Source organism: Aquila chrysaetos, chromosome 9 (assembly GCF_900496995.4).
Source record: "Aquila chrysaetos chrysaetos chromosome 9, bAquChr1.4, whole genome shotgun sequence".
NCBI classification, from domain to species: Eukaryota; Metazoa; Chordata; class Aves; order Accipitriformes; family Accipitridae; genus Aquila; species Aquila chrysaetos.
In genome coordinates this window covers 38,673,766-38,688,673 of record NC_044012.1, presented here as the reverse complement: position 1 = coordinate 38,688,673, position 14,908 = coordinate 38,673,766, and the positions used below count along the sequence as shown (strand labels likewise).

General features: G+C 48.9%; 1 protein-coding gene across 2 annotated transcripts; it reads right to left on the bottom strand.

Moving 5' to 3' along the window:
• Positions 1-554: 554 nt before the first annotated feature.
• LOC115345581 (translation initiation factor IF-2-like) lies at positions 555-13,130 on the bottom strand. Of its 2 annotated transcripts, none has more exons than XM_030024609.2 (2): positions 13,050-13,130; positions 555-2,329 (listed from the first exon to the last, which is right to left on the bottom strand). In XM_030024609.2, the coding sequence occupies exon 2, from the start codon at positions 1,769-1,771 to the stop codon at positions 767-769; it is 1,005 nt and encodes a 334-aa protein (XP_029880469.1). In that variant the 5' UTR covers positions 1,772-2,329; positions 13,050-13,130; the 3' UTR covers positions 555-766. The 2 variants fall into 2 exon arrangements, with proteins under 2 accessions (XP_029880469.1, XP_029880470.1); XM_030024610.2 differs by lacking the exon at positions 13,050-13,130 and adding an exon at positions 12,048-12,331.
• Positions 13,131-14,908: the final 1,778 nt, after the last annotated feature.

Here is a 14,908-nt window from a genome sequence, read left to right as displayed (position 1 = left end):
ATCAGGATTAGATTGCATCCCTCTCCTACAGCCAGCCTGCTTTCTGCACTCACCTTCCTCTGCAAAAAGTCATGATGAAGCAGAAACAGTGCCAGGGAGAAGGGCAGGTTCAAAAGGCCAGAGTGGAAAGGTCCTTTGCTAAAGGAAATACCCCTCCCCAGCCCTCTTTTATAGAAGTATCCATTTCACCACGGCCACTAATAATCAAAGGGCTATTTCCTGGCCTTCCCAGCACAGCTCCCAGATGCAGAGGGCTCTTCTCATCTCCATTATTGCAAACCCTTCCCCTCCCACCCCACGCACTCGCTTCCCTACCCGTGTTCCCCTACTGCTGAACCCAGCACTAGGGCATGACAGGAGCCCGTTTTTCAGGCTCCACAGTGAAGACGCTCGCTCTCCTATTAGTGTTTTCAACCTCTCCCCACAAAAACCGGATCGCCAGACAAAAACCCGTCGAGGATGGATTTTTATCTGCGTGTGGCTGCTGGGGAGGCGGGGAGGGGCTGGTGACCTGCAAGAAAACCCACCAGGAAGAAAAGGCAGCGACAGGGGACGTGGGAGTCACTTTTATTTATTTGGTGTGGGCCGGGTACAGCGGAGGGGTGTCCTGCCCCACGTTCCGCGGCCAGCCGGGGCTGGGGGGCTGTGTCTGTGTGGGGGGGTAGCGCAGCCGGGGCCGGCGGTCGCCGCGGGCCCGGGGCAGGGCGGTGCGCGGAGCCGCTCACCTTGCCCTGCCCCTGCGCACACGCTCTCCGCCGCTGCGTGTTTAAACAAAGAAAGTTGCACAACCAAAGCCCCCCTCCCCCCCACCCGTTAAGGTGGCTCTCGGCGGGGGGGGGCGGCGGGACGTCCCGTCCCCGCACGCTGTCACCGGCTCGTCCCCGGCTCTCGCCGCTCCCCGGCGCACTGACGCCCTTTCATTATTGCACTGCTCGCTGCGACCGTGACAGTAGTGCAACAGGGAAAGAGGGGCAGCCCGCCCGGTGGTCCCAGCGCTGGCCCAGCAGCCGCCCCTCGGCCTGCAGCCCGGCCGCCGGGCTGCGGGCACGGAGGGAGAGCCCGGGGAGGGGGGGGGGGTGGTGGTGGTGGTGTCCTGGCTTTGTCCCCGAGCTGGCCGCCTCCCCCCGGAATGATGCTGGGGGGGTGGGTGGGTTAAACCGAGGGCAGCGGCAGGTTCAGCCGGACAACGGGGAGGCAGCGGGTACGGTCCCCTCGCAGGGCTCCGGGCCCTCCCCCGCACGGCCCCGGGGCGGCGAGGCGAGCCCAGCCCGGCCGCCGCGGGCAGACGCGCCGCAGCGGCCCCGCGTCGCCCGGGGACCGGCTCGGAAAGCCCCGCGGCGGCGGCGGCGGCGGCGGCTGCTCCGCCGCGCCCTGATCCGGCCCCCAGTCCCCTCCCACCATCCCTTTCCCTGGGCCCCTGAGGTCCCGAAAGGGACCGCGGGGACCACCTGAAATGGAAGGCAGGGCCACCCACTCGGCCGTCCCGGCTGCTGTCAGCCCCCAGCTGATCCCTCACAAAGCGGAGAGGAGATTTAACACACCCATCCCTGCTCCGTTCCCACGTACCTCGGTGAACAGCTCTCGGGAAGGGCCGGAGGCAGTGCCCGACCCCGGAACGGCCCCCGGGGCGGCAGGGCCCGGCCCGGCCCGGCCGCGGAGCCCGGCGCTGTAGCTGGCGGGCCGTGCTCGCCAGGCAGAGGCATGAGCTTTGTTTCGAGGAGGTTATTGGGATGAGAGCCTCTGCCTCTTTGTGCTGTGCTCTGCTTCGCATCGCACTGGTTTTCGGGCTGGGATCAGGCACAGAAACGGCAAGTGTGGCTATGTATCTCCTCCCATCCCTAGGTGGGTGTTTACATCATTATGTAAAATAGGCACCCTTCAAACATCTCGGGACTCGTACTATTTTAAAATGGAGCCGTGATGGGTTTCTCCGGTTTCAATCACCGCTTGTGCATTTTAAACAGGAGGCCGTTTTGAATCCTGTGTGATAGCATCGAAAATACGCCCATTACTCGCAACCTGAGTCACCACAATAGCACGATTATTTGTCACAAATAACATCTCCGCACAATTACTTGCCTATCTAACAACGCTCGGCATTTCACAACTTTTCCCTTAACTCGATGGGCACATGGGATTATTTTTTTCCTGCTGTGGCTTTCTTCTCTCCGTGAAGAATAACCCTCAAAAGAAAAGACCCTATAAGCAATATTGCACTACTACCCTGATCACAAAAGCAGAGGCAATATTGATAGGGTCTCATCCTTAAGGTTAGGAAGCTGGATAATGTGTCTTGCGGCAGGTGACTGGAGGGAGCTTCATTCCATGCCTGCAAATGGGGAAGGGGTAAAAAGTTAGAAAGCAGTGCACTGCCCTATGGATCACAGCACCGTGTGCTCCTGGGAGAGTAGGGATGCAGGAATGGAGTAAATCTCTGACCCGGCAGAATCTGTGCATGGGCGCTACCCCTTTCTCCCAGGACATATTAACTCCAGTGTGGGTTTTATTCAGGTTTCTATACCTCTATCCCCAGTTCTCACATTGTTCTTCTGTGTAAATTTCTCTCCTTTATTAATAACCTCAGTGAATTAGCTGCCTAGCTGTTAGAGGCTGCGAAGTGCTATTTATTTGATTAACTGATAGTTGTATTTTGAACCTTAGTAACAGGCATCAAGCCCTCGGAGAACTTCCTTTCTAGGGCTGTCCTACTTGGAGAGCCCAGTGTTTTAAAATATCCCTCCCTTCATTGGAAATCATGGGATTAAGTACACACCAAAAATTAGAAAGCGAAACAGGATCTCCACGGCTGGCTCTCCAGCACTGACTTCACGTTAATGCACGCAGATTAAACAGTGTTTGGAGACGCACGCGTGTTTTGCCCTAGCTTGTTTTGTTTGGCTTTTTCTTCTCCTCTCCCCTCTCCCCAGCACCTTTTCTGTCCTAGGCTGGAAGGTGCAATCTTCAGCTGGGGCTGGCTTAGTGTTGAACACACTAACAGCCACAGAAATGATTCCCAGGGAGGGGCTGAGACACCTCCAGCTTCAGGGCTGCTTTGCCAACTAGACTCTTCCTCTGCAGTCTGGCTCCCAGCTACCCTGCCCCAGTGCATCTGTCACGTAGGAACACTTGAGAGTCCAGAGGAAGAGGAAGGAAACTTCATTCCCAGGCCATCCCAAACCAGGTCATGATTTTGACACTTTAAGCTTCTCTTTCCTCAGCCTGCTTTCCAGTGGATTAAATAGGAGTGTAATGGAGAGACAATCCCCTAATTCATGGATTCTTGGCTAATTTATGCATGCCACATTGATCTGGTCTTTGCCATTAGAGATCCCTGGCGTTTGGCATGCTGGTGTGAGGCAGCCCTGCATCCCCTTTGATGTTGCCTGACTTGCCCAAAGCAGCCGAAAACCAAGGACACGCCAAAGAAAAGGGAACAGGGGAAGTGCCATTAATTGTTTGTTTTTTCTAATGGACTGATAAACAAAATCTCCAATCTGCCCCAACCCCTCCCTCTCCCCATCCTTTGTGATGCTTGTTGGAAGCAAACAGGGATCTTTTTTCCACATTATTTATTTGTATTAACCTTTGCTCACACTAATTAAAAGGCCATGTTCACAGAGATTGCTGTAAGCAGCTCAGAATGAGTTTTATGAAACTTCTGTATTCTCGTTACCTTGGCAAAACCTCACGTTTAATCCCACCACTGCTTCTCAACAATCCCTGCAACCTAGGCATCCAGTTAGACTGAGAACATAAAAAAAGACGCAACTAGGCTCAGCCTTACCTTTCCATCTATTCCCGTCCAGTCTCTATTTTGTTTATTGTTTACCATGTCTTTTCCACTCTTCAGCCTCGATGTTATCTCAAACAAGACTTACACTTAATACACACAATTTAACTTCTCCAATGGCCCAGGAGACAAACCCACTGGCAAGTTTACAGTGGAAACATATAATGTGCACATCAAGTGACGTTACTAATGTATCAATAGTGGGGGGGGGAAGCACGATTCGACAATTTCTACACAACTTAAGGATTTCAGTAGTTGCAGAAGCTACAACCGGCAGGAGAGGGTAAGGGATGTGATTAGAAATGTCAGCCACAAGTTAAGTTCCAAGCAAAGGCAATTAAGTTACTTTGTCATTATGTTTCTGGATCTGTGCTGAGAGCCTAGATGTGTCTCAAAAATTTCCTTATCTCCAAGTGGTGTATTGGCACAAGACTCCCCACACTTTCCTTTTTTTTTTTTTTTTTTTTTTAACAAGACAAGAAAAATAAAGACTGACTCAATCTCCAATAATATTCTCCCAGTTTGCAAACAATATGCAAAGCCTGGGTTGCATTATGTCCTATAGCAGGGAGACTCTCTGGAATGTATATGGGGGTTAGAGATTATGAAATGCATGCTATTTATACACCAGGAGGCTCAGCATCTCTAGATATGTTTAGAAACCTCTCTCGCCTTTAATCACAGTTATAGAAACTAAATGGAAATGTCACCCAGATTAGTATGGAAATAACACTTTATACGTTGCTCAATAATGGAAGCTTTTTTTTTTTTGGCAGTGGCAGGGGGGAATCTTTCACTGTTGTGGAGTCATTGCTGTATGTTTAAGTTCCCCTTTTCTGATGGTAGCGGACAAATAGACTGGAGTGTCCTTACGATGAAGCTTTGGGATAAAGAAACTAGTGAGCTGACTCTGGAGCTCTAAGGCCTCTGCTCCTTGCGAGAGCAGACCTTGTCTTCCCTGGTTTAGTTTAGGGAGCCATTTCCCCTTCCCTTTGTTGCTGTTTGTTTGTTTGTTTCTCTAGTGGTTAAAGATGCCACTTGGGGCAAGCGGGTTTTTTAAATTTTCATCTCAGTTGCAACCTCACAAAACACAGAAGGGCAACAAAGCTTCAGTCCAGCCCTGTTTCCCTGGTCACAGCCATTTCGCTCGCCTGAGGAAAGGAGACCATTTAAAAGCCATCTTGCAATTAAATACATTATATAGTCTACAATATATTTTCTGCAGCAGAATTGACACTATTACCAAAGGTCAGAGCAAACACTTTGGAAACAGCTGTAGGCTGAGAGCTGATTTAGAGTTTTCCATCCTATTTAATAATTTTATCATTGTTTTAAAACTGGGAAGTGTTGCCTTTTTAATTCTCTGTCGTCTTTTTTTTTTTTTTTTGAAGAGAGAGAGAAAATTCTTAGCATTCCAGTCCTGGCTCCTTAAGTCTATCTAGCAAGCTTGTACAAATCCATCCAGAGAAAAAGGGGATTCTTGCTTCCATGCAAGAGTCAACTTGTCCAGGTGTGAGAGACTCCAGAGAGTAAGGGTTGATAATCCTCTCTGAAAACACCACCTTCCCAAGTGCGTTTCACCCACAGAGTTTGGGGATTCTGTCACCCACAGCCACTTATCAATACATTCCCCTTCTCCTGAAATCAGGAGGGATTACACTCCAGAACGTCCTGCCATTTGATTCTTGCTTATAATATTTAGTTTGTGGGTTTCAATAACCCTTTTCTCAGCAGCAACATTTCCTCGGCTGGCAGAAGCCAGATCTGCGTCAGTGAGCTCCATTAAAAGGAATGACAGAGCTCCTTAAACAGCCTAGACTTTGTAACCCCACAATACGGCTTTTCTGCATGGTGTTTACCAGTGCTCTGCTGTCTGATGGAAAAAAAAAAAAAAAAAAAAAAAAGGCTTGTGGTACTAAATGCAGGAGCAAAATAGGGCTAAATCCTATCACCTTGGAAGTGCCGATCCCACTTCTGGCCCGGCCTGTACAGCAGGGCAAGTGAAAGGTCTTGTAGTTGCCATGGCTGGGGAAGGAGCACGTGTGGGGCTGATCTCGGGGTCCCCCAAATAGCTCTTCCCCCGGGGCAGGGGACAGACTCCCCTCGTCACACACCCCAGCCGCCCACGAACCGCCCGTCCCCTTGCCTGCAGGGGTAAGGGGTGCGATTTCTCCACGGGGCCCCAAGCCCACGTCTCTACGGCCGGGGCCAGGGGCACCGCAAGAGGGGAAGCGGCACCTCCTGCCCCCGCCCGGCTGCCTCCCTTCCCCAAACCACCCAAGAGCGGCGAGAGCAGGAGCGACCTTAACACAGATCTAGCACTCAATGCAATGACTCAAAAAGTCCCCCTGAAAAAAAAAAAAAAAAAAAAAAAAATCCCTCTGAAAACTTAAACCATCTGATTTCACTTTCCGCTCCAATTGGTTGTGTAGCCAGGGCGCAGGTCTGGCCTCCTCCACCACACTAATACCCTATGTGTGCTGCCTCCACAGAGGAGGGGTTCTTTTAACAAGTTTATGCAACAACAGGATGGAGGCTCTGCCGGAGCCCTTCCCCCCGCAGCCCGACCTGATTCCCCGCATTCCTCCCGCGCCCTCCCCCTCCGACCCAACTGGAGACAAACTCTGGCATCTCCACACACATGCAAATGGTTTCCCTTGCACAAATACAGACTCCTGAAGGGGCCTTTGCTTCCGAATCCCCCCTCTCTTTTTTTTTTTTTTTTTTGCTTTCCTCCAGTGCCTTTTTTTTTTTTTTTTTTTGTGCTGTTACATTCCTCAGCCAGGCAGGGTTAAAAAAAAAAAGAGAGAGAGAAAGAGAGAGTGAGGAAGGGAGGGTTTGGAATGTGTAACCTCCATCCCAGGCCCAAATCTGCAGGGAACCCCATCCTCGCCCCCCGCATCCCCGGGGCCTGCCTTTCAGAGAGCCGGTGCTCGGTGAAGGGCCCTCCGTGGGCTCCATTGCCCCAGCCGGGGCCAGGAGGCCTCAGAAGGTGTCCCCTCGCCCTCCGCAAATGGGATATGGCCCTTGTCACCGCACAGGCCTTTCCCTGTATCGCACGCCTCAAATCCCCCCCGCGCCCAGGGGAGGTTTTCAAGTGTAGTGACCGTGTTATTTTTAAAGACATAACTTTATACAGGAAAACAAGTATGCATCTATTCCCCCTGTGATCTCTCCACCTCCTAACAAGGCAGGCTCACACGTCTGAGAGGCCATCTTACAGCCCAGCATCAGCCCCACCAAGGCTTTCGCTAGCACTTACTTCCACTGGCTGATGGGCTCCACCAGCGCGCACACACAGAACAAAGCGCTGCCCTGCTCCGGGGTGGCTTCCAGCTCCTCGCTGGTCCACCCGCCCGCCCGTCCTCCTCGGCCAGGGGCGGCGAAGGGCCCCTCTCGCCTCCACTCTGGTCACTCTTGCGCTCCTATTGATGGCGGGGGGGAAGACACCCCCCGCAGCAGATCCCTTACAGGTTTCACTCTCCTCTACTTTTTAATTAATCAAAAATTAGGAGGAGGAAAGTGCCAAAGCTAAACAGGCCTCCCCGTTCCTTAGCGCACACAAAAATGGCAACTGTGCTACAATGCAGAGAGATGGATGAAAAGAAAAGCTCTAGAGAAAGGGAGCCATGCCGGCTCAGGTTACCTCCACCGAGGCCTGGGAGCCGCACCGCATCCGCCACCAGCACCGTGCCTCCAGTTCAGGCGTGGAGGCTTAGCCTTCTCCTCTGGGCGGGAAAGGGAGACAGGCTTCAGCTCCTCACCAGAAATAGAGGGACTGAAAAGGTGTCTTTTGTTTGCTCCCTCGTTCACTGAAGAAGTGGAGTGCGTTATTGAGGATTCAGCTTCCCCTCGTCCCTCTAAAATGGGACACACGCACACCGACCCCCAGGATGTGGTCCTCCATTTTCTGCCTCCCCATGGCTTGCTCACTAGCACACCCCGGCCTGGCTTGGGATGTGCAGCGCAATCTGAAAACGCTCCTTTACCTAGATTTGATTTCCAATATGACGGCTCTCCCCACCCCCACCCTTTGCTCCCAAGGTAACAGCTCAAGGCTTCAGGAAAAAAAAGAGAGAGAGGAAGGTCCCATCCCCCAGCCCTCCAAACCCCTTTCTTAGCAGCTGCAAGCGAAAATACCACATCTGCCTCCAACTACACCGCGAGTGACAGTCACCAACATATTGTTATTTAAAGATCAATTCTGAATGCAGTATTCCTGTTCCTAGGCCTACACCATCCCTGCGTCCCTCAGACTCGCTCCACGTTGCTATTGGGAAGTGCAGGGAAAGACTGTCTTTCAAAACCTATTGATTATTATTTAGGTGCCTTCTACTCTTTTTTTTTTTTTTCTTTTTTCTTTTTTTTTTTTTAAATGAAAATGAAGGTATCAATATTGCTTTAATCTTAACAGTAATTCCTCTAAAAGGGAAATACGATGGAACTTCAAAAATACATCAACAGGAAGCAAAAATTAAATTGCCTGTGAATACATGTGTATATATTAAAGTCACTGAATTCTATACACAACAATAACATCCTTAGGTTCATAAAACTCTGATTTTTAAAGCTGTAGCAAGAAAATATTCAAACCTGGTCAGGATATTTTTAGAGGTGGTGATTGCTCTAAAGGAGGACAAGAGGGCTTTAAAATGTGAATAGGCCAGCTTTTTATTTTACAACTTGGACACACAAACCCACGCTAGTGGCAGAAAGGGCAATCCATTTTGTACACTGAAGCAGTCAAAACGGGGAACAAAACCCAAGGAATTTCCATACAGACCACTCAACCTAAACACAAAACAAACAAACACACACAAGGGTAGGGATTTTTTTTAGGCAATTTCTACATGATCTTGACATTTTAACGCTTGCTCGAGCATTTGTGGTGGGGGGAAGGAATCAGAGTAGGGGGCTGGTTCCCTACTAAAATGCATTAAATAACTACAGAATCCCATAATGTCAGGGGCTGGGTGTGCAACAGTAACTGATCATAAAGGATGTATTAGGACTGGAACCAAATGCTTTGACAATATTATTGCACTGCTTTATTTGTGCAGACAGTAGTGCAACATTGTCAGAGCCAGCGATACCAGCAGCCACTGTCACGTTCTGCACAGCTGTCCCTGCATCCTTTTGTAAGGGACTGTTACATTACAGTGTTAACCACAATAACGTTTTTATGTTTAGCCTCAATAAAACTCTGCATGACAAAGTTTATTTGCAACCGTAATTAGACAAGGTAAAAAAACAACAACAAAAAGTTAGTTTAAAAAAATGACAGAAAGAGAGAAAGAGAGAGAGAGAGAGAGAGAAAGACCACTGTTAGTATGGCTTGTTAAACAAACCATTCAAGTCTTTTGCTACATGCCCAGTATACCTAGGCACGGTACGTTATAAAGGTTTTATACAACAAAATATTTTGCTACAGTAATGGAGAATAAAAGAACAAGGGACATAATTCAGCATCCCCAAACATATGTGTTTCCATAAAAACCAAATTGGTCAGTCAATGAATCTGAACTACACAATTTAAATAAATCACAGAAAGTGTCAGCCCTTTCCTGTGCCTTCAGAAGTTTTCTTAATTGTGCTGTGTATTTTATAGTGGTTGACCAGTACAGATGAAAAGGGCTGGTGGGGTGGGGGGTGTGTGTGTGTGTGTGTGTATAGAATGGTATAAATACACAGTGATTTGATTTGCTATGGAAAATGTTACAGAAAAGATGAGACTCGTGTACAAAAATACCTAGTGTCTGTGCTTCAACCTCACATGTATCTGTGTGTGTCACCACTCAAAAATCACAGTATAAACACCACAGATTCTTAGAAACAAATCAACAGCATTGAATCCCTATAGACACTGATAGGGACCACCTTAAACATATAGGGGAAAGTTTCTGTAAGGGGGAAAAACTATAAAGAAATCATTATAAAATGCCAATGTAGATATTGTATGGAAATGTGTAGAAATTAATAATGAATTACTCACAAGTTATTGGTAAACAAAGCAGGTAATGTGATGCCTTGAAAGCTCCCAGAAATGTTTGGAGCTTGTGTTTTAAATGGGATGTGTTGAAATTATTCCAGCCCCTTTGTATAGAAAGACATATAAAAATGTATAACCCAGAATCTCTCTCCTTATTTAAAACCACTCCCACATGTATAAAACCTTATTTCACACACGTGCATAAATACACTGGAGGAGGCATCTATTTTAGGGTTGTTTGCCCACTCTGAAGAGGGTGGGCTGCTAAAGGGGGTCATGTTTCTGCCAGCCAATGCCCTTTTAATATTGCACTGCTCATCATAATTGCCAGTAGTACAACAGAAAAAGGGCTCTGGACAACAGCATACTTCAGAGACTTTCCAAAATAAGTGATAAATCAGTTAGAAACTTCTCCAAGTGATGGCCTTCTGTGCATGATTTACTCTAAAACAAATTTGTTACATTCAAAAAAAAGGAGTTTCTTCAACAACCACATTGTTTCAATGTCATTCTTTAAAATTAGATTTTAATATTTCACAACTGCATCTTGAATTAACTTCAGCAAGAATTTAGCTAAGACTGTTTTAGGGACTTTTTTTTTTTTTCTTCTCAATGGTAAGTGTATTGCATTAGAGCATGTGAAAGCATAAGACCAGAATTGGGATTGTCCTCCTTGCGTTTCAGCACCCCAGTATTTTACAAAAGTAGGTGCAGTGAATTGGATTAAACATTATCTTAAAGACACAATGGAGGAGAAGTTCATATCCTTTCTATTGCTTTCATCTGAATCGTCTGGTAAAATATTTGGTATTTATCACATACATGCTTGCTGGTAGCTTACATTATTTTTATTTTTAATTGGTAAGGAAGTCTTGCTATTTTACACAAGCATCTAAACAAGCTTTCGAAACAACTGCCACCCAGGTGTGAGAGACCTTTAAAAATAATCTACTTGCATCATGAAATCGTTACTATTGTAATTTTTCCTTTTTCAAAAAGAATATATGGGAAGTAAGGAGAAAACACCAGTTAATCATTACAAATCAGACATTCCAAATAATTTTAGCAATAAGTAACATTTAAAAGTCAACTTGTTAGTCTTTAGGCTTCAAACTGTTTACCATTTGTTTCTCTAAACCATTTCAAACTTAAAGCTGGAAAATGTAACTATTTGTTAAATAAGAATCACTGGAGAAATGATAAAATACTTTGATTTCAAACTTCAAACAATGCAAAGAAATTCTATGCAAAGAAATCCAAGCTTGAAAACAACTTTCCATAAACTGTATAGACAAGTAAGAATCGTACCAAATGCTAAAATGAATTAAACTAGTTCAAGTCTGGGGGAGTTTGGGCTGAGTGAGAAAATGCACTAAATGAATTCTAGTTGTCAAATTTTCAGAGTAGTATTAACAGAAAGCCAATTGATTTGGAAACGTCCCAACCCAATTAGAACCTTAAACTGTATCATTCTTATCTTCTGATTTAATTTTAGGGTTTCCTCCTTTTTTTTGTACAATAATTTATCCCTAATCCAGAAACCTAGGCTAGTTTGGAAATGTTAAAAAAAAAAAAAAAAAAGGAAAGAAAGAAAAGAGAGAAAGAAGGAAGGAAAGAAAAAGAAAACTAGAAGAAAAAAATGTGCTTTAAAGTTTAGGAAGTTTTTTTTAATTCCAGAGCACCAGGTTTGTGTTCGAGGGTACGAGCTTTCCTTACACAACTCGAAGACCACACACTGGAGGGAAACGGAGCGGAATTGGGGCAAAGTGCAAGAATGCCAAAGAAACACTTTGGGCTGCGCACCCTGGTTTATTGCAAAAACTCTGGACTATTTAAGCAAAGCATTAGTTTTACGAGATTTAAATATTAAGCCAATATAAATACTGGCTGGAGATAGCATGTGACTTATTGCCTCGCTCTTTGGGGGTTTTGAGCAAAAAAAGAGGGGGGTTCTTAAAACAGGATCTTTTAGCAAAACAGTTCTACGTGGTATCCAGAGAGACAGGAGCTCTGCTACGTTTAAAAACGGGGGTAGCGTTTTTTACGGGGAGCTCCGTGGCACAATGAGCGCGGGCAGCACACGCAAACCCTCCCGTGAAACACAATCCTCGGCGCGGGGCTGGGGGTGGGGAGGGAGCGGGCTCGGCTCCGGCGAAAAGAATTTGATTCGTGGGATCCCACTCAATTTCTCAGAAGCGTTTGCATAGGTGAAATGTTTGAGAGAGGAGGGAAAAGAACAAAAACAAAACAAAAAAAAAATTAGCTCACCACTATCTAGAGATTTTCAGCCAAGCCTGCCAGCGATCGCCTCTCCCGGTACTTCTGCAGCACTTCGCGCCCGGAGGACGCACCCCCGCACCCGTCCCCCCTCCTCTCCCCTCCGTGGTCGGCCGACACGGCCGGCGCTTGCCCGCTTCTGCCGCCCCCGGCTTCGACTGCCGGCCCCGCGGCCGCCCGGAGCGGCTCCGGCCGCCGGCTCCTTTCAACACCCCGTATCGATCGCACGCCAGAACAGCAAACCGACCGGCGAGAACTTCACTTGGGAAATCGCTGCACTTACCAAAAAAAAAAAAAAAAAAAAAAAAAAGGGGGGGGGGGGGGGGAGGGAAAAGGCTCCCGGCTCCCGCCCCAGCTCCGCGGGGATAAACCTCGCCGGGAAGCGCCCGGCCGGCGGCGCGGCCCCGCCGGGGAGCCCCCGCACGGGAGGAGGGCGAGGGGCGCCGACGGCAACCGGCCCCCCCCCCCCCCCCGCTACTTCTCCGCCTCGCCCCGCTCTCTCCGCCGGGCTCCCCCCCCCCCCCCGCAGCTGCCCCGGGTGGGGGGCGCACCCCCGGCCCGCCGCCGCTCGCCCTGCGGGCCATTGTCAGAGCGGCGGCGGCGGCGCGCCCCGCCGTCACCCCGCGCCCCCCCCCCACCCCTCCCGCCCCGGGGCCCGCAGCTCCCGCCATTTCCGCCCGGGCAGGCGGATGCGGCCCCCGGGCGGCGGCAGGGCCGGCGGGCCCCGCTCGCTGCGCGGTACCTGGCGGCGGGAGGGACGGATCCCCGCGCCGCGGGGGGGGAAAGTTGCCAAAAGAGGCGCAAAAGAGGCGGCGAGAGCGGCGCGGCTCCGCACAACCCCCGCCGCCCCCTCCCGCGCCGCCGCCGCCGCCGCCTCCCCCCGCCGCCGCCGCCGCCTCCCGCCGCCCCGCGCCGCCGGCCGCCGCCGCCCCGGGCGCGCCTCGGCGTGGCTCCCTGATCGATCAAAACGTGGGCAAATCCTCCAGTACCAACCTCATGGCCTCCCCGCTCCAGCCTCCATCTTTGACTAGTTGACATTCAGCTCCTGCCTGACCAACTCCTCATTAGCATACCTCCCCCGCCATTGGCTCGCCCCTGCGCTAGTCTTTGCCACCGCCTCCGCCATTGGCTCCCGGGGAGGATATTTAAAAATATTATCCCCTCGCCCATTGGCGCCCGGCTGCTCGCGTCACGGCACGCTCTTTATTTTAACAATGAATGCACAAACACATTCTTCCATTCACAAATTTTTTTTTTTTTTCAGTAGTTTGCCCGCCTTTTCTCCAACTACATTTTCATTGATTTTTTGTTTCAACTGAGGGGGTCCCGGTTGTAAACAGATAAATCAAAGGCGAACAGAGGGGGGACCTGAGCAAATATTATTTTCTCTCTCTTTCTCCCTTTTGTTCGGCGGTGCTGGTGTTGGGGGAACAAAACTGATCCCCAGCGGTCCCGGATCGGAGAGGTGTGGTCGGGGGGGGGGGGGGGGGCTGCTCTGCCCAAGAGGTTCCAGCTATTTTATGTCTATTTCGCTTTCAAAGCTCGACCCTCTTTCCCGCAAGCCCCGTCCGGGCCAAACAAATCGCTACGTTTGTCAAATTCAGAATGAGTCATTATTGCTGTAGGTGGGGAGCGTTTGCTTGGGGGGGGCGGGGGACGGGGGCTCCGTGGGTGCGTGCCCACGGGAGAGGCGGCTCCTCTCCCTCCCCGAGCGGCGGGCAGCGGCGTGGACGGCCACGCTCCCCTCCCGCTCCGCCCGCAGCCGCGCTCTCCGCGGGCTGAGCCAGGCAGGGGATTTAATTGCGACCGACTAAAACCCACCAGGTCACTTCGGTGCACTTTCATGACAACAAGAGGTTTTCCTTTGGTACACGCGGTTGAGCTGAAATCAGGCGCTATCGAAGTTGAAGGGCTAGGGAGGGAAGCCAGTATTTCTCTCGCCCTGCAAATTGTAAAACACAGGAATGGTTGAAAAACGAATAAACAAAGACTGAGGGAGTCATTGGGAGAGAGTCTCTCTCAAGGGGAAATGTCTTGGCGAGTGTCTCTTTTTAAAAGATTTCTGCCATATTGTTAACTAACAAACTCACAACCGTGCGGTTGCTTCCCCTTTAAAATACATAGTTCCTCCTGTGGAATCAGCTCTTCAACAATTGATTTCAACAGATGTTTGTAAAATGAAAATGTTTTCATACTCCAATGAGGCAAACTTAACAGCAAAGGAGCCGGGTAAGCTGTGAGAAAGCAATACACTTTTGTGGGTAAAAAGGCTTTTTTTTTTTTTTTTTTAACAACTGTATTTACTGGCATTTTATTAAGTAATGTGTCTTTGAAAAAAGTGTATTTCTCTCTAAACTGTGGAATTATTTCCATTTAAAAATATCTTCTCCTTTCATTTGTTAACTACCTTCATACCAAATCCAACCCCAAAATATAACTTGTGTGCGTGTGAACTAGAATTTGACGTTATACAAGAAGAAGGATATTAGCTATTTTTAAAAATAAACTAAACTTCCTTTGTATCTATTCTTGGGCTTGGGAGTTCGTTATGATTTGGATATTTTCTCCATATATGTATGCATATATGTGCGTAGCCCCCCACGCACAAACATTGAACCCAAGTTGTAAATGCTGGATCTGGGTACTAATGGGTGGGGACTTGGAGCGGTGGATCTCTGGCAGTGTTTTTGGAGATGGGAGAGAAGGGCAGTGGGCTGTGAAATCACACATTCCTGTCCAATGGAGCTGAAATAATGGTATTGTTCTCTGGAAAAGAGGTTGCTTTTCTCTTCTCCATTCTTCCCCTGATCTGCAGGGACCTGATTGTGCAGTTAATCAGCAAAAAAGCGTTT

Coding starts and splice junctions, on each gene's coding strand:
- LOC115345581 (XM_030024609.2), bottom strand. CDS start 1,771: ATGCGAAGCAGAGCACAGCACAAAGAGGCAGAGGCTCTCATCCCAATA.